This window comes from Ambystoma mexicanum, chromosome 7p (assembly GCF_040938575.1).
Source record: "Ambystoma mexicanum isolate Mex_15411 chromosome 7p, UKY_AmexF1_1, whole genome shotgun sequence".
Taxonomy (NCBI): domain Eukaryota; kingdom Metazoa; phylum Chordata; class Amphibia; order Caudata; family Ambystomatidae; genus Ambystoma; species Ambystoma mexicanum.
In genome coordinates, this window is record NC_090939.1 from 205,253,176 (window position 1) to 205,275,036 (window position 21,861).

At 44.5% G+C, this 21,861-nt stretch overlaps 1 protein-coding gene across 1 annotated transcript in view; it reads left to right on the top strand.

The window, feature by feature from the left end:
- The first annotated feature begins 654 nt into the window (after nucleotides 1-654).
- The window catches only part of PSMG1 (proteasome assembly chaperone 1), a 210,805-nt gene continuing 189,598 nt past the window's right edge, over nucleotides 655-21,861 (top strand). The window contains exons 1-2 of the mRNA XM_069636068.1: nucleotides 655-982; nucleotides 14,784-14,893. Of these exons, the coding sequence (XP_069492169.1) occupies nucleotides 843-982; nucleotides 14,784-14,893 (250 nt within the window). The 5' untranslated portion in view covers nucleotides 655-842. The remainder of the gene's footprint in view (nucleotides 983-14,783; nucleotides 14,894-21,861) is intronic.

Genomic DNA, 21,861 nt, shown 5'->3' on the forward strand with positions numbered 1-21,861 from the left:
GGGCGGCCCAGCTGACAAAGTAATCACACCAGGGACGGCGTCAGGGCCTTTAAACTTTTTCAAATGAAAGGGGCCTCAAGTCCCCCAGCAAAGGCTCCCATGTTGCCAGTCAGGAGTCTTATAATATGGGAATAGATTCCTTTCTATATTATTTTAGTTCTGGGGCTTTATTAAATGTACGCTTTGAGCGCTCACGTTACAAACCTAATTTGCTGGAGCCCTTCAGGTCATCACGTGCGCTTTGCAGGGCTTGCGCGGACCCCGTAAGTGGAACACTGGTGCCGCGTGTCCATAATTGTACGTGGGCCTCAGATCCTCGTTGTGCTGCCTCCACCAGACCTACACGCTATCACACGCATTTTGCCCCAGTCTGGCCGCTCCAAGGTCCACATTGACCATCTGTATCCCACATACACACTGACTGTCTTACGTATAGTCCCATCGGACCCCACATCGATATACTTCAGATTTCAGTCTAAATTAGCCCTTGTTTAAGGCCTGCTTTATTACCTCGCCCTCCTCCGACCAGTTTATAATATATGCAACCTGGAATCCGTTGCTCCACCCAAATTTCTTATTTTGACCCCTCCATACTCGTATTAGCGAATAGATGAAGAGGAGAATTCGTTAATATAATCATCAGAGAGCACTACTACAATCCCGCACACAGCCCCACTTCTTCGTTGTCTTCTCACACGATTTCACAATCACAAGCTGTTGTAGGACGTTACGTGCATAGAGAGTAACAGTCACGTGCTCAGAGTCACGTGAAGAAGAAGAGGCGGGGCATTGACACGGTTCTTTTCTCGAATGGGAACACTATACACTCCCCATAGAGTGTCATGATGGCTACGTTTTTCGGAGAAGTTTTGACTGTTTTCTCCCGCGCTGTAGATGAAGATGATGAGGACGTGGAGGAGGAAGAGGCGACGGATGAGAACGAAGAAGACCTAGCAATCCGCAGAGAAATAGAAAAGCAAAGGTGTGAGGACTAGGAGGCGGGGGAGTCGTGGAAATGCCCACGCTTGCAGCTTTGACAGGACTGGTCTAGGATAAAAGCCAGTGTGACAGAAGATTTGGAGAGCCCCTTAATTTGCATATATAGTGACATCATACAAAATCACGACACAGAATAAGTATTAATGGAAGGGATCATGGGAAGTTACAGTTATATTTTGCTAGAATGAAGCAAGACACAAACTTTGTGATATTCAGTGCATGAATGGTCACTGTTTTTATGCAGTGCTCCAGATAAGATTGGGAAGTATTTTTCTTTCTTCCTATTGTTGAAAGTTGGGAGAAAAAAGATTTTTAGGGTCTAAAAACATGAGTGCCTTTCCCAGTGGTAGTATTTTGTAAAGGAGATAACATGTTAAACTGTAAAACAAATATTTTTGTGACACCAAGTTATGCATGCACATTACAAGTTAAAGGAATGGTTCGGTCAAAATTTTTTATTGCCCCTACGGGTCGGCCATGTGTTTTTAAGCCTAAGTCGCTTGATTTTAGAAAAATTTCCTATGGACCTTACCCGAGGTTTCGTCCATTAAACGCACGCGAAAACGGGCACCAGGGAGCTGCCATTTTGTGATAATCCTATCATTTCCCCCATCGCCCTGGCTGACCTGCTTTTGCGGCACTAAATCATATCCCCCGCCCATGAGCCTGACATTATCAAAACATTCATATTCCCCGCCTCTCTCCGTGATGTTACTGTGCTGCGTAGGCAAACGCGCCCAGTCGTCTTCTACGCGACTTCACACAGAACCCGGAAACCAACACAGATCAGCTCACAACACAGCACGCCACAATTCGGAATATGAAACTGTACTTTAAAATCAAACAGCAACACAGTAAACTTGGTAAAGTACATTTATTTGACATTAAATGTTTATAGAATATTCAGCAATTGACATATGAACTCCAAAAGTCATTTATTTTCTTTTATCTCTATCCGCAAATCCTTAAAATGTTATCGTGAGTCACGCGCTGTTTCTTTATGGTACACAGGGTGTTGGTTTTCGTTCAAAGAGGCACTTTTCTCGCACGTTGAACCGCAAGGCTGTTCCATCAAGTAGGCACTAGGCCAGCGTAAAGGTTGATATGTTGCTTCTAGCCGCTAGTACCGCGTAAGGGCATATGGGCCCTTGGCGATCGTCCCATGAAATCATCAGGATTGTGCAGTTGTTTGCATTAAGCTGCAGCTGGCGGTTAAAAAACCATCTGCCGGTGTCTGAAACTGGTGGCATGGGCAAAACGGGAGTATGTACCTATTTTGAAAACATAAAATTTATAATTAGTCTCGCCATCCGATTATTATTCATTTTATTCATTACAGCCGAGCTGAAACTATTTGCTTTCAAGTATAGTGCAATGGAGTATGTTCGGCTCTAAAATAAATGCGAAAACTAACTAAATAAATCGAGGTTGGTACACAATGAGAAACGACTTTTTGTCTACATGCGTGTGGAATGTGGACCTGCATGCCCATGTGCCCGCTACAAGGATGATCCCACAAACCTTTTCAAAGCTCTTCATTTATTCATGCATCCATTCATTAATTCTTCATTCCGGTATAAAAGCGTCTAAAGAGTTACTTATATTATATTTGCAATTTCCATTGTGTCTCTGCGTAATGCAGTCCGTAAATCCCACTGTGGATGGGCCTGGGGTGTGCAGATAAGGCACAGGAAGACTGCTGAATGGAGACACACTTATGTGGATTGCAGGGGGGCGGCCTGCCTCAGAGGAGGCCTGCCTGGAGACACAGGGTCTGATGAGGCCATGTGAGCGATGGCCCCTGGGCGTGGGATACCTTTTGAAGTGTACATGCTGTTCGGCACCTTGTCCGTTTGCGCCCGTCCCTTGCCCTTATGTGATGTTAAAGGACACGGGGCATCCATTTTTGTACCCCCTTTCCACTCCATTTTGGTGACCAGGCCTCACTGCGATAGTACAGCGCGCAGAGCACATGGCCCACAGCCTCGTTCCCACTCTGACTGGAAAACTCCAGAGGTATTTGCAACAGCTAATAAATGTAACACATCACTCTCTGAGATCACGGTCCTGCATGTGAACTGGCTTGAACCATGCACATGGCTCGTTCATCGCCACAAATGTGTCCTTGCCCACGCACCCTCACCGGTGGAAAGTAACTGCCATTCTGACCCTGTGTCCCTACAAGGTATTCTCTTCATGTGCCAGACCACTGACCACGCCATGATGGCCACCTAGCAGATCCCCAACTAACATTAGACCCCTACTGCAGTATATTGTTGCCTATCAATAACAAATGCCACATATCGGAGATTCTTGTGAGCACAGACCCACACTTCAAACACTGTTTTATAGTGGTCAAGACCCTATACCTAAGGCCTGTATAATCCAATGTTCATTGATAGTATTGAATATATGTGTGACTTTTATAGAGACATAACCGACTGAAAGACTTTGAACAAGTGTTATTTAGTGCATGCATTATTGATAATATATTTGGTTAGCTTAGATAGTGACCACCCCGCTTCACAGCGACCTGAACTTCACCCATTCCGAGCACAGGTGTCTGACGTCCATCCTTGAATGGAGACACACTTGATTGATTTAAAAAATCGAAACAACCGTTGTTAAAATATATGTGGTGTTTTATTTTGTAGCTTATTTTGATGACACAAAAATACAAAAGTTTACACATTGTACAGTTCAGGTTGCAGCACAGCGAGAGAAAATCCCCTGTACTGACCGCTGTCACTCGGGAATGTTTCTCTTATGGCATGAACGGCACAGGCGGTATCACTCTTCGAACGCGTTGTCCAAGCCTCCCGTGAAGCCACCATGTAAATGAACAATAGGCCACCAGCCTGTACCACCTGTGAAAAGGAATGAAACAAACTGTTTTTAAATGACCAAGATAATTTTAATAAACGTTTGTTGTCAATGACAAATCTTGTAACTAATAGCATTTGTCCGAGCAGAATGCCATCTAGACACTGCACACAATTGAACGACTGTCATGCGTTACAAAGCTATGTATATGTAATTTTGGATATAGTAGAAGACCATGAAATAGTAGTGGCATCACAAGCAGAGTATACTTACTCGTTACTCGGATTACGAGGACGAACAGTTGCGCGAAGTTCGTGCATAAGCACCATCATTATCCTCAACACGGACCGTGTGAGGCAGGCTGCCCTGAAGTCTGGCAGCTCGGTGATGCATTGCGGTCGTGGCTCGCCTTCCGAAATGTAGGCCAGGCATCCCGAGATTTCACAGCAGCAGCAGTTCTGCTCCTCGGTCGGCATTAGCTCGCACCGATTGCATGTGCACCAGGTGGAAACACCGTCCATGCGACTAGGTCCAGTGTCTTCATCCGTTGATTCGTCCTGCCAACTGCTGTCCGAAGCCCCATCGTTTTCGTATGTTTCCCTTTCCAGTAGTTCCTCCTCGGTATACTCGGGCTCGTACATGTAGGGCATTATTGTATCCATTGTGTGTTGCACAAACTAGAATAATTGATAGTGGTGGTACTGGTATCTGTCCACACGGGCTACAAGCAACGAAGGTAGCTGACCAGAGCACAGAAACGAGTCACAGAATACTCAAAGTAACACAGAGAGAGGAATGGAATCGAAAATCTGCTGCTGTGTGTTGTGAAACGGTCTGTTTATACTGATTGAGGAAAGAGGCGTCCTCCCATTTGCATGGCGACACGTCATTAGCTGAAGTGCAGCGAATGTTGACACGAGACGTGCTTTGGCGTTGTGAAATGGGCGGTACGCGTCTGCTGATGACAGGCTCATGGGCGGGGGATATGATTTAGTGCCGCAAAAGCAGGTCAGCCAGGGCGATGGGGGAAATGATAGGATTATCACAAAATGGCAGCTCCCTGGTGCCTGTTTTCGTGTGCGTTTAATGGAAGAAAACTCGGGTAAGGTCCATAGGAAATTTTTCTAAAATCGAGCGACTTAGGCTTAAAAAAACATGGCCGACCAGTAGGGGCAATACAAATTTTTGACCGAACCATTCCTTTAAATTTGACCTCTTCCATAATTCTAGTAATTTCTTATTGCGGTGCTACATGAACTACTGGTCCAAACACATCTGTGGATCTGTTTTGGGTGAAAGTAGGGTGCACAAGTTCCTATGTGTCCATATACCATTTATTTATTGTAAGTATTTGTACTCCCTGTTTTTATTCTTTTGGAGTATTTTCCTATTTTTAGGGAGTAAAAGTGGCCGATACACCCTTTATCTGTAGGGCTGCAGATATGGTAAGATCATAATTATTGCCTTGTAGTGTGATTGATGTAGATCCTATATACCGGTTAGGCCTTGAGACAGTGAGCGTAAGCAATTTCGCAAGACTTCAAATGTTAACCAATTTAGCACCGGTCCAGGACCATTGAAAAAAACCTCTTCAGTCTACTGGACAGCAACTGCCTCTCTTCCCACATAATTCCACTAAGGCCCATATTGATATGCTAAGCAACATTATGAAACACATGCTGAGTCTGCAGAAAGCAAGCATGCAAGTGTAATGCTGCTTCAGTGGGCCTAGTTTCTATTCTCACATCTGATATCAAGCATATGATTCAAAATGGAATCTTGGGCTTGTGTGACAAATATAGGGCCTAGTTCTCATACAGCAATATACTTTTCTGATTTACATTTAGAGTTGGTTACAATCACATTTCAGTCTATGCTCTTTTAGGCCATCATATACACAACTGTATTTTTACTTACACAGGGGGCATCGTTCGCCTGGGCTTCATCCATTTTCATCAGGACCATGGCTAATGCCTTTGTAGTTGTTTAGAGCTGTGTTGTACATTGCTGTAAAATGCATGGCTATATGTTCTCTGTAAAATTCTGCAGTCTTCCTATCCGTGCCATATGCCTTGTTATTGGGCAATGTTTTAATTGCTTTTTTTCACTGCACCAATAGTTATAGATGTATTAACATCAACAACTAATTATTGGCCAAACCACCCTAACACTATCTCACACATCTAGATATTTCTTGATCTCAATAGCTCTATGTGAGTCTGGTGTAGTACAATTCTATGTAGTACGATCTAGACACTTTATTTATACTGCCACTATCTCTATGCCTTTTACCACTTGTGCCCGTGATGGCCTTAATCAGAACTTGATCCTGCTCTCGTTTATGGGCCATGAAAGAAATGTACCTATCTTATCTTTCTCTGCATCCTCTTGCTGATACTTTACGATCCATACATTTCAAGTCTCTCTCTGCTGCCACTCTAAAACTATCCAACTTAATCCTAATATCTTCAAGTAATCCCTTTCCCTTAGTGAGCATGTGCCTCTCCTTTATCCTTCAGCTCAGCCTGTAGTTTTTCCAGTTCTGCCCTTATTGAAATACACATCTGATATGTTGCAATTAAATGCTTGCAAAAACAAGGGGGGTTCTGGGACTTTCTCTACTGCCGGCCTATATCCACGTGTCTGGGGTTGCTGTCGATACTCTTTTTCAGAAGAGAATTGCCAGGCATTTCGGTGCTGGGCTGCCCTTGGGCAGGTCAAAGACTGATATGTAGTAGAAATTTCTCTTCTGTGAAAGGATGGTGAGCTAAAGACTCTGGTTGAAACTCTAACCCGATATATAGGCCGGTAGTAGAGAAACTCCCAGAACTCCCCCCTTGTTTTTGCATTTAAATACTTCTCATATTTTTAGTAGGTCCTGACCAGGGGCAGTGTTCTTTACAGTTCGGTGTTGGTGGATTTTCCTGGTTTATATATTTGATTTGTCAGTGCAACCTGCTTAAACAGTGATCTTCTTGGGTTTGTCCATAGAGGCAAGGGAGCAAATCTCGTCAGTACTGGGGTGTGGTCTGATAGTGTCGCAGGAAAGATCATATATGTTCTCTCCCTATCAAGCAGTTCCCGTGATGCCATGATCAATGCACAATGCTAGCATACAATCTGAAGGTTCCTTCACCCATCTCCCGACTAACGACTATCTCTAAGCAACACAGAGATGGAACAACCCAACAGGTGATGCTTAAGTGGCTCCTCGATAATAGGGGGTACCCATGCCAACAAAGTCCTCCTAATACGGAAAATAATCAACTCGTCCCAGGCCATAAATGAAGGGACGTCGAGCCAAATACAACCCTAAAAGTAGTTGCAGTACAGCTGCCCCTTTTTAGAAATTCATCTCTGGCCACTCTTCCATCTGTCTGTCATCTACCAATTCATATGACCAAGCAGTCTCGTCCTTACAAAGGACATGAGCTCTATGTCAATTTGTTGGTCTCCAAGATGGTGAAAATTGAGGAACTCGATCCCAAAGTGGAAAGTCCTTTTCTAAATCGTTCGCTCTCCTGGAAATGTGGGGCAAGATTTCCCTGTTATCTTCAAACCAGCAACAGCGATATTGCCCTCATAGAACTGCCAAAGTGGAACAGCGCCTCTAACTGGGTCTTAATTGAATTTGTAATACCTGCAATCGTTTCACTATTCTGTGCATGTTCTGAAATCCTGTTGTCTATGGGATATTAACTTCTAATATGTCGCAAGCGGGTCTCAAAAGTAAATTCCTTTTCTTACTCTGAGCCGCATACATTTTGCCCTAGACAATACCCTAGGGGATGTGTCTTTCCTCTGGTCCAATCTGTGTATGTATTAGAGGACCAAGCCAAACTGGCAAGTGGCCGTTTGATTGCTGTGCTCAAAAATCGAATCCTAACTCTGCCATTTTGGAGGCAGTGGATCGATTGGGCAGAGGTGGGGCCGCAGTCATGTTGCAGTGCCCAGGGATTTAGTCTCATCTCCTGGAACATTGGTGCGTAGGGATTTAGTCTCCTCTTCTGGAACATTGCAGGGTGACTAGGCTGTTGGATGACTTGGCGTGGAGTAACTTCCTGCGAGGATATAACGTGATTGCTCTCCATGAGACTTGGGCCCTGGATCCAGTCATGTTACAAGGCTATCGGTCCTTTTGTGTCCCTGCGAAGAACGGCAGACATTTGGGAGGGCTTCTGGTTTGGATCAAAGCCTCTTTAGGCTGGGAGGTGAAGGAAGTAACCCATTGTGCAGATGTGCAAATGCTTATTATTAAGATTAACAAAGCTGAGTCGATATTTATAGTTAATATCTATAACAGGCCTTCAAGCCCAAATGGCCTGGTATGTTTAGAATGTTGCCAATCTGTTATCAAAGAACAACTCTATATCGTCACATACACACTTCATTTTGGTGGTAGGAGGAGATTTTAATCTTCAGCTGGAACAACATAATAACTTGGAAGGGTTATGGGACGACCGAGACATGGCTTGGGACATTCCGGCCTTGGTCGCCACCTGCTCACAAACAACTCACCGCTTAGCCGCCCTATACTCTACCATCATGTACAATCTAAATCTAAGGTCCTGTAATGGTAGATTTGCCAATGATCAACCAGCCAAAAAGACTTTTATTGGGCACAATGGCAGTTCATTGTTCATTAATTGATTGTATCATCTCTGCGACTGACAGGGCATGGCTGAATAATTTCAGAATACTCGGTAGCATAGAAAGTGACCATCTTCCCCTATCCATCACCCTCTCATGGGACTTGGCGTAGTCTAGCCCTGGAGCTATTGACTTGGGACCATTACATCGGGAGGCTGAGGGGACGGTTTGTAAATCTTTGAATTGGGCCAAAATCGTATCTTCTGAGTGTAAACAAACAATGTACGTCTCGATCCTGGAAAATATAGAATGTATCTGTAACCCGGGGTGCGGGCATGCTATAATCCTGGCAGAGTATGAAAAACTTAAAGGTAATCTCTTACCATGTGTATCAGTTCCTGCAATAGCAAATAAGCAAAGATCTGTGGGTGAACCTGGATGGTACGATGGGGCCTGTCAAGCTGCAAAGAAAGCCATTGTAAAATGTATTGCAGACCCACTGGGGGTCGACAAACCTAAGTTGAGGTTCCTAAGACTTGAATATAAACACTTAATTCTTGGAGGGGAATTAGAAGGGATTATTTAACACCCATTACGCCAGAGACCATGTCCTATTCTGGTAATTGGGGGTCCGACAGTGACTCCAAAGGGGGCCAACTATTGGCTTATTGCATTGGTAAGGACGAATGTAGGGCACAGTTATCTAATTTGTACTCTACTGTTTGCCCTCCACCTCATCAGTAGCCATTGACTGCGTACCAGGCATAGTTGTACCGTTTATTACGCTTAAGGAAGTCGAGGACGCAATTGGCGCCGCAAAGAGTGGTAAAATGGCAGGCCTAGATCTAATATCAACCGACCTATTTAAAGATGAGCCGTCTATTTGGGCCCCTACACTGTGACAGATATTTAATGCCATATTTGCTACAGGGAGGATTTCCGATGCATGGCGTAAAGCTGTTATTGTTCCAGTGTCTAAGAAGGGCGGAAGAGACAATCCGGCTAACTACAGACCTAACTACAGACCTATCTCCCTTCTAGATGGGGCTGGGAAGCTGTTCGGGAAAGTTATATTGAACCATCTTCACCTCTGGCCTGACAACAGTGTGGTGATTAGGGTACATCAGGCTGTTTTCCAGAAGGGTTGGGGAACAGTGGACCAATGCTTTATGCTTCACCTCATAGTCCCGAAATACACTTGCGTAAAACAAACCTGTATTTGTTTTTTCTGGACCTAGGACTGCATTTGATTCCGTGTCTCGGGTGAAGTTGTGCAGGGTATTGACGAAGCAAAAGGTTCCCCAGTACCTTATTACTGTATTATCACTTCCCTACTCTGACACGGAAGCTTGCGTCCGATAAAGTCCAGGAGGTGAACAGGCAACCTTTTTTGGAGTATGCTTGGGTGCCGGGCAGGAATGTGTCCTAGCCCCACTATTATTTAACATCTGTATTCAGATCATAGATGCGTTATTATGTGGGTGCCAGCACTGCCCTAAGCTGGCCTCAACCAGGATCCCGGCATTGTTTTATGCAGATGACGCAGTTCTGATTGCTACTACGCCCCAGAGTCTTAAGCAATTCCTATCTGTTCTTTTAAGGAAGTGCAAAGACCTTGGCCTTACTGTATAAGCGTCCAAAACGAAGTCAAAGGTCTTTGTACCAAATTAGATGAAGCATATCTCATTTAACCTGACGATAGAAGATGAATCACTTGAGCAGCTAAATAGCTTTGATTACCTTGGTATAACATTGCAGGCTAGCCCAGCATGAATGGACCAGACTAGCAGCTGGGCCCGTACACTGGAAAATTAGCGGTTCCATTTTATCCTTTTTTACTCGCTATGGATCACCAGCATTGGAATTATATCAGAAGCAAGCACTGTCAGCAGCACTTTATGGTGCAGAACCCTGGGGGTTTGCGAATGTTGAGAGGATGCTTGTCAGGGAAAACTATTTCATGAAAAAAACTATAACCATTACCTCTTCGTGCCTCAACAGCCCTCTTCCATTTACAATATGGCACCATCCCTTGTCCGCGGAAATAGGGTTTAGATCCGTATTCTCTTAGGTAAGAATATGGACTCGGCCTTGTTTAAAGCAGTGCAGGGCTGTATTGCTATACATTATGCCCCTTGATTGAAGCAAAAGCTTGAAATGGATATCCCATGTGAAAAATGTATTGATCAACCTGAAAGCGAATGAGTTCTGGGGGAAAACCCACAGAGCCTCTGTGCTTCAATCCTGATTTGGCTCAAACATTGTCTGAAGCAAAGAGCACAGGATCATCTTTTGCTCTATGCCCCAAGACTAAAGCTGGGCCTAGAGTACTTGGAACATGAGCAGGAGGCTGGCTTTAAGGCATACTTAGATGTAATGACGCCAGCTTATGAAAGATCACTGTATGCAAGGTTTAGATTAGGAATTTTGCCCATCACTGCCTTTTCGCACACTTGGAAGGGCTCAGATTCTGAAAAATGCCCAATGTGCAGTGCTGGCAAGGAGACAGTCACACGTTACCTTGGGTAACCTTGCGGCTAAGACAGTTGTATTTGAGACCTATCCTGTTGGAGGCCTGTATCCATACACTTGGCCCGCTCATCACTAATGTGTGCTGTTGCCCGTTATTTGCATAGAGCATGGCTGGAGAGGAGGAAGATCCTAAAAAAATGTGACGAGGCCATATGTTAATTTTGTATCACTATTTTTGAAATCACCACGTGTCCTAGGCTGCAAGCATAGCTCTTTTAGCACGTGTTTTTATCTGATTTTTAAGTTTTACTAACACTGCTTCTCATGTACTAATGTGATATATGGAAGGTCTCTCACCTTTTAATATTCTTTATTGTAATATTATGTATTTTATGATGTTTTGAACCTGATGACTTTTTGTCGACTAAAGGTTGTTCAACAACAGGTAAGTGTACCTATATCATGTTTGGATTAAGGTATCATCAAACCTCTGTTGGGTTATACCTCAGACTTTGTGGGTTTCCATTGGCAGGGATTTGTGTCACTGGCTTTGTCTAATTGTAAAACCATAGACTGCTAACGTCTCCTGCCCACACTATGCAGTAGTCTTTATATTGTTGGAGTTTTCCAGAAACTACTTCTAAGAAAGCTGTGTCGTCCAGGTTGGGGGGTGCATATATATTACCTTTTGCCAGCTTCCCCACGCATACCCTTCCCACTACAATCAGAAGCCTGCCACCTGCAGGGTGGACCTCCTATGAAGGCAACACATATGTATGGAGGTTGAAACTCTTCTAGAGCTTTATATGTAGGACGAGAAGTTTACTTGATCCCCATATGCTGTTGCTAGGTGCAATCTGCCTCCTGTATAAGTGGGTCTCTTGTAGCAGTAAAATGTATAATTTGTCTTTTAGCATGACCCTATAATTTGTCTGGTTTTGTGGTTGTTTTCTACTGTGTGAATATTCTAAGTCATTATAGCTAACTCTTTAAATCTACTCCTAACCAACCCTCTGGCTATTCGTTCCCATCATTGCATATGCAACACCCGTCAGCTGCTTCACAGATCCGTACCATAGTGCTACCGCAGAAATACATGTAGTATAGTTATAGTCTGCTCTTTGCAACTCTAATTCAGCAACCTGTAAACCAATGACTTCTCAGTAGTAACAGTACACTCCACTACATGCCAGTTTCCAAAATTAACTAGCCATTCCCTCATTCAAAAATGTTCATACCTTGATGCATACAGTGAGGTGTGTAAGAGCAGCAACCTCCTTCCACCGATCTGCACCCAAGGAAATCAACAACCAGGTGGCCCTATACCTTCTCAGACCTCGCAAATTCGTACAAATCCCCTTCTTGCAGAGCGTTTTCCATAGTTTACATTCTCGGCCTAAGAGAAATGCACTCGCACCATGGTGACAAAATATTTACCAGACCTTCCTTTAAAATGGTGCATATCACCATAAGCACCATTCATATATTTGGTTCAATGCTGCCACGCAAAGGCCAGCCACGCACAGTGAAACCTTTTATTTGCAATTTTTTTTCAGTAAATGTTAAATACAAGTTTCAAACATCCCCATGCAAATGGTACTCGCCCTTCATAAAATCTCCTCGCCAATGTGAGTGGGCTAGTAGATTTTACGAGCCCTTGCGTTAACTATCCCATTTACTCCTTCTATGTACTTCATGTTTGATCTTTGTTTCTCTTTCGTGACTGTTTTTGGGCACAATGGATGTCATTTTAAGTGTTCATCAGTTTGCTTAGGGTCTTTCTCTAGTGTGCTTTGTCATTGAACAGGCTCTTGTTTTTCCGCTGGTTACTGCATCCACATATATTTCGTTCCTCTTTCATGCAGTTTGCGATTCACATCCTGGAGATTTTGTTTATAAAGATAACATAGCACTGGCCAGCCAGATCGTTCCTTTCTCCCTTATACTATGTAGTAAAATGTCTCTGTAGTTTACAGTAACTGTACAGGCTTCCGCCACGTGGGTGTTCCCAGCCACCAACATCTAGTCACTGCCAGGCGTAGCACTCACCACAGACTACCAGCAGTGGTGCTCCAAAGCCCACTGCCTCGCACAGTGCAGCAGGTTGCACAACCTTTTCTTCCTCTTGTATGTTGTGCTGAATCTCACATAAGGAATCGTGAGGCTCTTCACACACATTGTTTGGGCACAAGTCTAACCCATATAGCACATGTTTATCGTCCAGCACTGAGTACCCTAGAATGCCACCTTCCTAGCTGTTATGCTAGAGCGTTCCCACCTTCCAGCTGTTTTGGGCTAAAATTCTTATCAGTCCACAAGCCAGCATATTCTGTAGTGAACAATCATGGGAGTTGTAGGCATCTGGAGGATGATGGGTTGTCTACCCTTTCCGTTGAGCAATGGTCCACTCCACTCCCATCTGACTCCACACAGTGGTCAGGCTGGAAACCCAATCCATGCCTGTCACAGCCTGTAGTGATAAACCAGACCTGGATGTTGTAAATCCTATCCACGCTAAGGTTTCATGGGAGGTGGCGAACTGCTACCACTCTGCCCAAGACGCCACCTTTAAACAATATGATACTTGGGTGTTGGGTAAAGCTGCAACGCCCTGCTCCAGCCTCTTATGTAACGGGCTTCTGAAGGAAATCCGCAAGGGAGAGCATGCAATTGGGTACTTGGGTACTTGGGTAGTGGTCAGAGTCAAGAACCCATACAAACCGAGAATGTTTTACTTAAAAAATAACACAGCGTATCCTCTGACTGATTATGACCCTCTGTAGGTGTCCAAGTGTCACCTTCTTGAGAACATACTAAATAGTCATTCATAGTGGGAACTCTAGGTTGCAAGGATCGTAAACAGTGGCCCTTCCTATGCAGCATTCGTCACTGTTTCAGGATGAATATGCGCGTCTGATGTTTTTATTTCAACTTTGAAACCTCCATTTTGCCTTATGTTTTGGCTTCATCAGACACACACATGCCCTGCTCTTATAAAACTTTGTAAGGGGCGTTGATCTGTATTAGTCGTCAACCCGTCACATGGTAGCTAAGCATGTGCTATGTACACAATTGGGTGAAAACTACATTTTTATGAAATCCAAGGTGTTTAACTTGCAGTGCTCAAGGTCCTTGCTGGTTGGAGGCAAATTCTACAAGACTTGTTTATGTCAAGGAGGGGATGTAATTGATGAATTGTTTCCTAACTATATATAAATACATTTTCGTACTATTTCTGTTTTAATGTGTAATTTAATTTGGATTTGTTAAGAGAAGAAGGCTTTCTATTGCAATGGATAATTGTGTTTTAAGGTTTTGTAAACAAAATAAGTACTATCCTTTTATCTACTCTCAAACAAAGATATTTCCGAAAAAGGTTTGTATGCTGGAGTGTCACTCACTGCTTAGTTGGTAGTCAGATTACCGCTCATAGTTATGACATCAATTTATTGTTTGCTATGCAGTTTAAGCTACAAATAAAAGACTCATTTGAGAGGTTACATGGTTGGCAGCCTGTTTTCTATGAGTATATAACCCAACCATCAAAATCCATAATACCCTATTTCTGTTTACTCTATAAAAGGATTTCCCTCGAAACTGTAAGGGTTGTATTATGGTAGGAAGTTAGAATAGGCTGATAATGATTTGCACCATATCTACTTTGCATGCTTATGATTTCTGTCATCGTGTGTGGATTTAGACTTTAACTGGCTTGTAGTACCATAACGTCAACGGGTTGAGCTGGAGACCAAAGGGGTATCTGTTAATTACAAGAGAGACTGTGTCACATTTCCTCATATGACTTCATAAAACTCTCCTGCGGCTATTCGGTTATTTTGCAACTAAGACTTTCTTCAAAGTTTTGTTTGACTCGGTGTGTTTTTTTTTTCTTTTGACAGGGAAGTTCATATGTCGTGGAACTCTGAGATCAGCACATCTACAGAAACAACAACAGATAAGCTGTTTCCGTGTTCCAATTTTATTCTGGCTGTGGGACATAATGCAGCAGGTGTGTACATGTTTTTGCAGCAAGTAAGTCTTCAGCTCAAGAGTTCACTAGCTAAGCAACTGTGTTTTCTTTTTAAATTTATTTTCTTAACAACTCTTTAGGGAAGATAAACAAAAAATAGAGGGTGAGGGTTACAGTAAAGGAAGTAAATTGAAAGCTAGTCTGGGTTGAAATGGGGGGGAAAGAAAAAGCCTGCATACACTACTTTATCCTAAAGAAATCTAAGCGTGAGGTTCTTTGCCATGTGCAATATATTCAATCTTTCATCAAAAGAAATTATCAATTTCTAGTTTTTTTAGCTAAGTAGTTGCAGTGTTCTTAAATCATGTGTTAACGTTTTCATCTTTGGAAATCCTCTAACATTTTTCTAAGTAAAAGTAAAATTACTGAGATCATGGATGGATATAGACTGGGTCCTGCTGACTATCCTCGTAAGGCTTGTAGGCCATCATTGCCATCCAGTGCGATCTCAGATCGGTAAAGTATAACGTTCTATTATGTATAGTAATGTTCATTACTCCTAATTCCCAGAATCACCACAGTCCCTATTAAATGAAGGCTCTGCCCATGGACAGCCTTTTTTCCTCGCGTTCTCCCATCTCCATTTCGAATCATTTGTATATAAGACCCTACCTTCCTACCCTCAGTCTTACTCCTGCAGCAAAGCCAAGAACATCAGCGTGGGGGGTGGGAACAAGGAGGAACCGTAAGAACTGTGGTGTTCGGGGAATTGGGAGTAATGAACATCACCATATGTAATAGAAAATGACCCCCCTTTTCCCTTTTCACCACAGTTCTTACTAAATGTAGGTTTTACGCAGCAGTATATGGGAGGGAAGGACCATGCCCACCCAGAGAGTTCAACTGCAAACACCCTTTAATAATTGGTAGAAACAAACATTAGCACCTCAACATCCCAACGCCTGGACAGCAGGTATGAAGACTGTGGAAGCCCCTCCTCCCCCGATTGGAGCCAACATGGGCCAAAAAAGTGGATGAGTTTGCCCATGTGACACAACTCCTCTCGTGGATTTGCCTTTGGTAGCGGGATCCCAGCTTGGGCATACGCCTCCATGACAGTCGCCTTAATCCTGCGACTGATGGTAGTAGTCAAAGGCTTTCTGCCCTTTGCAGATCCTCCGAAGGCCAACAAAAGACTGTGAGATTCCCAAAATGGCATAGTCTGTTGAACGTAAATCGAAATGACTTGCTTCACATCCAGCATATGTAAGGATTCTTATTCTGGCGTGGACCACACGATTCATGTGGTGCGACGACAGGATCTTTGGAACAAAGTAGGGGTCTAGGCGCAACACCACTCTATCCGGCGGGACAGTGACCAACTGCACCGAGTTGGCATACTCTGTGTGCTTAAGTGATGGCCAACAAAAAGGCCACCTTCGATGTCCGGAACTTAATGGGCACGTCCTGTAGGAGTTTGAAAGGGGTTCTCCACCGCTGATGAAGTACCAGAGGTAAATCTTACTGAGCGACCGTCGAGCGCTTTCTGATTTCTTTTCAGGCGTTAGCATTTGAACAGCCTGTTTCCAAAGGCTGAACAGAACCCAGTTCAGTTAATGGGCCCCAAAAAGCCATGACAGCGCAACCCATTGCAAAGTCCATGTCGCTGGCATCAAGCCCAGGTCAAAACCTTCTTTCAGGAAATCCAATATCGGGGTTCGAAATTGAGATTCGATGAGCAGGGGTTAAAATCAGCTCCTGGGTGTCGGGCATCACCCAGTAGCCAGGAGCTACCACAGGAGAACCAGGCGCTACCAGAGATGCTCCTTTTAATTTTCTGTCCATTTGGTATGAACCATTGTGTTTAAATGTGCATCAGATGTGTTCTAATTCTTCTTTATTAACATTCTCAAACACGCTGTCACATTTATATGCTTGGAAGGCACCTAGGAGCCAAAATAAACTCCCGGTAGCTGTTGGTTTCAAGCTAACCAGGCTCTACTATGCTAGAAGCAGGAGCTAAATATCTCCCAGCTCCCCTCAATTTTGAACCCTGCAATATGATACTGGTCACCAAGACAGGATCCAAGCCTTTTGCCAAGCACCACACGATGAAGGATGTCCAGTGATGCTGTAAGAGGACAGGCTCGCCGGCCGCCGGGACTCTTGGACTGCCTCTGCATTGGACAGCCCTAATTGTTGGAGCGCCTTCTGCTAAATCTCTGTGTTTCTAGATGCAGTCGCTTTAACATGTCTTGGGACAAAGGTGGTCTGAGAAGCAGGGATGGATCCATCGGAAACACCAACGGGACTCCACTGCCAAGAGGCGCAGTAGGGGAAACCATGGCATGTGTGACGAAACGGGCGCCACCAGCAACACCTCTGCCTCCTCCCTCTGGATCTTCTGGAATACTTTCGCCAGCAAGGAAAATGTGATAAATTCGTACGGAAGGCCAGCCGGACACTGCTCTGACAGTGCGTACTGGACCCAAATGCCTGGTCCAGACGTGAGTGCCCCATACTAATAGACTTGCCTGTTGTCGTTTGTCGCAAACAGGTCCAACCAAGGGATTCCCCATTTCTGGGTCACCAACTGAAAAATATGTGGGTGTAGATGATAGTCCATTGAGGATGGGAATTTCCGGCTCAAGCTTTCGGCCATAGAGATGCACTGTCACAGGGACCGTAGATGTGTATCTGCCCAGACACCCAGTACTGTAACGAGCTTGTCCAACGGGCGAGAGCTCATACCCCCTTGTTTGTTTAGGTAGGCTTTTGTCATCTGATAATTCAGACGGACATAGACAAGCTGCCCACTGATCCACGGAAAGACTGTAATGCCCGTTGAACTGTTTGCAATTATCTCTCTTAAACGATCTCTCGAAGAATGAATCTAACTGAGATCCAAAGCGATAGCAACCCACTAAGAGTAACCTGGTAACGGTCTCCTTCCTGGCTGGTACAGTTTTCAGAATCCAGGCCAAAGCAGGCATTTTTTCCCTTCTGGGGAGTGAGACGAGGAGGAAGGTTCAAGATGCCTCCTCTTCTCTGTGCACATTCTACCCTCCATCACAGCCCAGAGGAGTCACTATGAGACCAGCGCTTTTGAATGCATGAACGTGGACCAGGCCGGCTGGCACCGGTCTGCAACGGGAAATCACGGCAACACATAAGCGCGCAACAGATGTGCCCATACGTGTCCATGAGCGTCTGCCGCACCATACAGCGCCAGAACCGTGCCGTTGACCACCTTCTCATATACCAACAACTAGGCAGTCAAAAGATCTGAATGGGGATGGGGACGCTTCAGCAAAGGGGTGTGTGTGTGTGTTTTGCAACAGCATGTCCCAACCGAGGACACAGAGCCCTGGGACCTCGCTTGCACGTAGTGGCGCCACCTCTCCGGATGTCCACCCTCCCCCCCCCCCCCACTCCCAAGATCCACTGATCAGCGTTCACAACGGTGTCACACCAGCACTGGGATCATTCTGCCCCCGGAAACAACCCAGCAGCCACTGTTCAGTTAAGCTGGAGAAAAAAAACCTGAGCAGGGTGGGAGGGGTTTATATACAAACAATTTGAAATAGAGCAGGCAGAAACTAGGGAAAAGGCAGGTGCAGAGACTTGATTTAGTAAGGGCTGGTGAGAGGGGGATCGGAGGTAATTGTGGTTTAAATATATGGGGTGATGTTTGTGTGCTGTCTGCTTGGTGGCTTTACATGAAATGGTGCTGTGTTGCGGGACTCACTAACGGATTCTATTTGCTATCTAATGAACATGGTGGTAGAAGGTTTAATTGTGATACATTAGTGTTTGAACTGGATATGTGCTTCTGTGTGATCGTGGATAGTGACTATTATACCCCATCTCTTCCTTTTATCGTAATACTATAGCTAATAGTAATGTGAAAACTATGAGTTCAATAATTGTTCTTATTCGAAGTCCCAAAAACGTTGAATAGTCAATTTTTCGTGATATGCCTTTAAACAAACGATTAAATTGCAACTGACTTATCTTGGAAAAAAACGCACGAATGAGCCACAGGTGTTTTTGTTGTTGAAATATTAAATGCATTGCACGGGGCAAAGAATGTTTAGCTTTTTAGGGGAATTTAATATTGCAACATTGATGCTCTCTCTGTCCCCAATGCGTTGCCTTAGAGAAAGTGTGTTTGCCCCATATGTTAGAGCATTAAATTGCTGATAATTGGGGATCAAAACTGGGCAATTGATATGGAAATAATTCCACCACCTCAGGGAGGCTTTCACTCATTATTTTCCACGACTAATTGCTGTATGGCCTTGTCCACTGATCGGTGTCCAGTCATTTGGTCGACTTAAAACTGGTCGAATGACATTTGGTCGACTTTTTTTTTTAATTATATATTTATTTTTCGGGTTTTCGTTTTTTTTAAAAAAAGGGTTTTTTTTAGAAAAAAAGGGGGTTGGGGGGACCCCCCCCAACAAAAAAAAAAAAGGAGTGAAAATAAAAAAAATTCGACCATTTGGTTTTCGACCAAATTGGTTCGACCATTTGTCTGGTCGACCAATTTTTTTCGACCAAATGTCTGGTAACCCACTGATCGATTTGCTTCGTAAAACTGTAGGCAAGGCCATTTCTATGTAGGGTTCCTTGACATAAGACAGGTCTTTGACTCGCGGGACTGGCTTTTCCAACTTTCCTATGGTAGGGCACCGGGATCAGTGAGATGTGGAAGCCAGTTCTCTCAACCATTCACCCCATCAGGGGGTGTACATTGGGTATGTCGGCTGGGTCCAATGCTGTTTGTTCTATTTTTGGCTGATTTTGATGTTTTTATGGCCCAAGTATGTGCAGACCGCCCAAAATGAAAAGGCAGCAGTTTTACATTGGATGATCTAGTTCTTTTGGATATCATTCCACAGGCCTACATCGTAGCCAAGTGAAAGATTTATTTTCACTCACTAAAGTTGGACCATAACCTTCTGAAAACTACGGGGCTGCATTTTGTTAAAAGAAGATGTCACAATGTTAAGTCTGAATAATCGAGAAATATATAAAACAACATGATTACCTGGGAATCTCCTTTGCACAGAATACGAATTGAAATCCTCATAAAGGGGAAAAATTTGCTGTACTTCTGTCATTTTATTATAATGATAAGGCTTTTTCACTGAGCTGTTGAAACCTTATGACATTAAGGTCCCATCTGTGTTGTTATATGTGGTTGAATTAAGGGGCCACACACAATTAGAAGTGTTACAGATGGCCTTAATAACTTGTAGGAGTCTCCCGAAAGTTTCAAGGATTATATTGAAAATGACAACAAAATGTGTATCCAGTGTTCTCTTTTGAGGGTATAGGCTATCAATAGGTTATCCAATATGCAGACGCTCAGATTGTTCAATGAAGTGCAGCAGGCTGGAAAAGTTGTTTGGGGTGTGGTGCTAGGTGTCTTTCTCTTTTTTTTTCTCTCACCCTCTCCCTTCCTTTGACAACCCCTTCCCAAACCCAGGCGCCTGTAACCCCTTGTTAGTGAACTGAGTGGTGACACCTAACCGCTGCCTTCAACTAAAAACGTCTCCCTAAAAGCAGGCTATCTGACCTCCCCTCCCCTAGGGACTTCCTAGGTGGCCCTACAGTACTGATGGTTGGTTGTAGAGGGTGGTGTATGGGTGTGCCTCTATATTCTCCTTACTACACTCTTCCTCCCCTACTCTCCTCTGTCCAACTCTACCCACCTTCTCCTTCCTATGGCTTTCTTCTGTTTCCCCAATGTCTTCCGCTCTTCTTTGATCACCTCCCTCCACCCTCCGATCTTACCACTCCCTCCTTTTTACTACTACTCTCCCTCCACACTAATACTCGCTGCTTCGCCTCACTACCACTCTCCCACTTCGCTTTATCAGCACCCTCCCCTCCCTGTACTACGGCTTACTATTCCCCTCTTTGTAGCCGAACTTGGGGGTAACGCCCTGATCACCATTCCACTAAACACACTCGCTATTCTCAGCCCCTTCCCCCTTTTTTCCTGCACCTTACCCATACACCCCCTCTTTACTAGCCTCACTATTTCCTAACACCTGTTCCCTCTCACACTAGATACGAACCCCATTCCCCCCCTTACTGCTATCTACCACCTCTGTCTACACAGGCCCCTCACCACTTCCTACACTATACTACACAGAAGTGGTACCACTCTCCCTCACCCAAACTAAACCCTGCCACTAGCACTCTGTGCCTCTGTCAGTCTTCCCCCAGGTCTCTCGGTTCACCTTCACCTTCTGTGACCTTGCCCAAACAACCCACACTCTGCCTCTCCTGTCTCCTTTATACTGTCTTGCTCGTGGTGGTTTGTCCTCCTCCCCTTCCATTGGCTGCAGCGCTCACCAATCCGTGCCTGTCTTTTCCCCATGAGGTGTGCCCACAGGTGAGGCAAAACACCCTCTAAGACCCTCCCCCCTTTTCCCTTTACAGTTTGAAACCCTCTCTTATGTGGTAGAAGCTAGGAACTCAGACTGCTCTTTCTTCTCGTGTCTTTCCTCGAGTATTGGTGCGTTTTAATGCCTGTATGGTTTGGGGAGGGTTTCTGTGCCTCTCCTGTCTCCCCGCCCCCCATGCAGTCTCTCCTCACTCCTAGTTTGTTTCCTGCGTGCCTCTCTGTCCCCCCTGCAGTCTCTCCTCACTTGCCCCTCATTTGCCTGGGGTTCATGTGGGTTTGCCAGGTTGGGTCCTGGATGTGTCATTTTTGTTTTGGTGTGTAGATTCTCAGTCGTGTTCTGATGGGGTTTGAATCTGCTCTAAATGCTCTGTTCTGGATTTTCTCAGTTGCTTGCTGTTGCATGTTGGGCGATGGCCTCCTCAACAGAAAAGAAAGACCTTTGTAGAAAATGCACTGGAAATATTTGGGAGACAACAGGTGGTACCACTGGTGAGATTAGTGGCACATGAGTGGGAGGGGGCAGGTTCACGACCTTGGGCACCCCCCAACTCCTGCTTCCCAAACCTGAGACCAGGCTGGCTTAGGC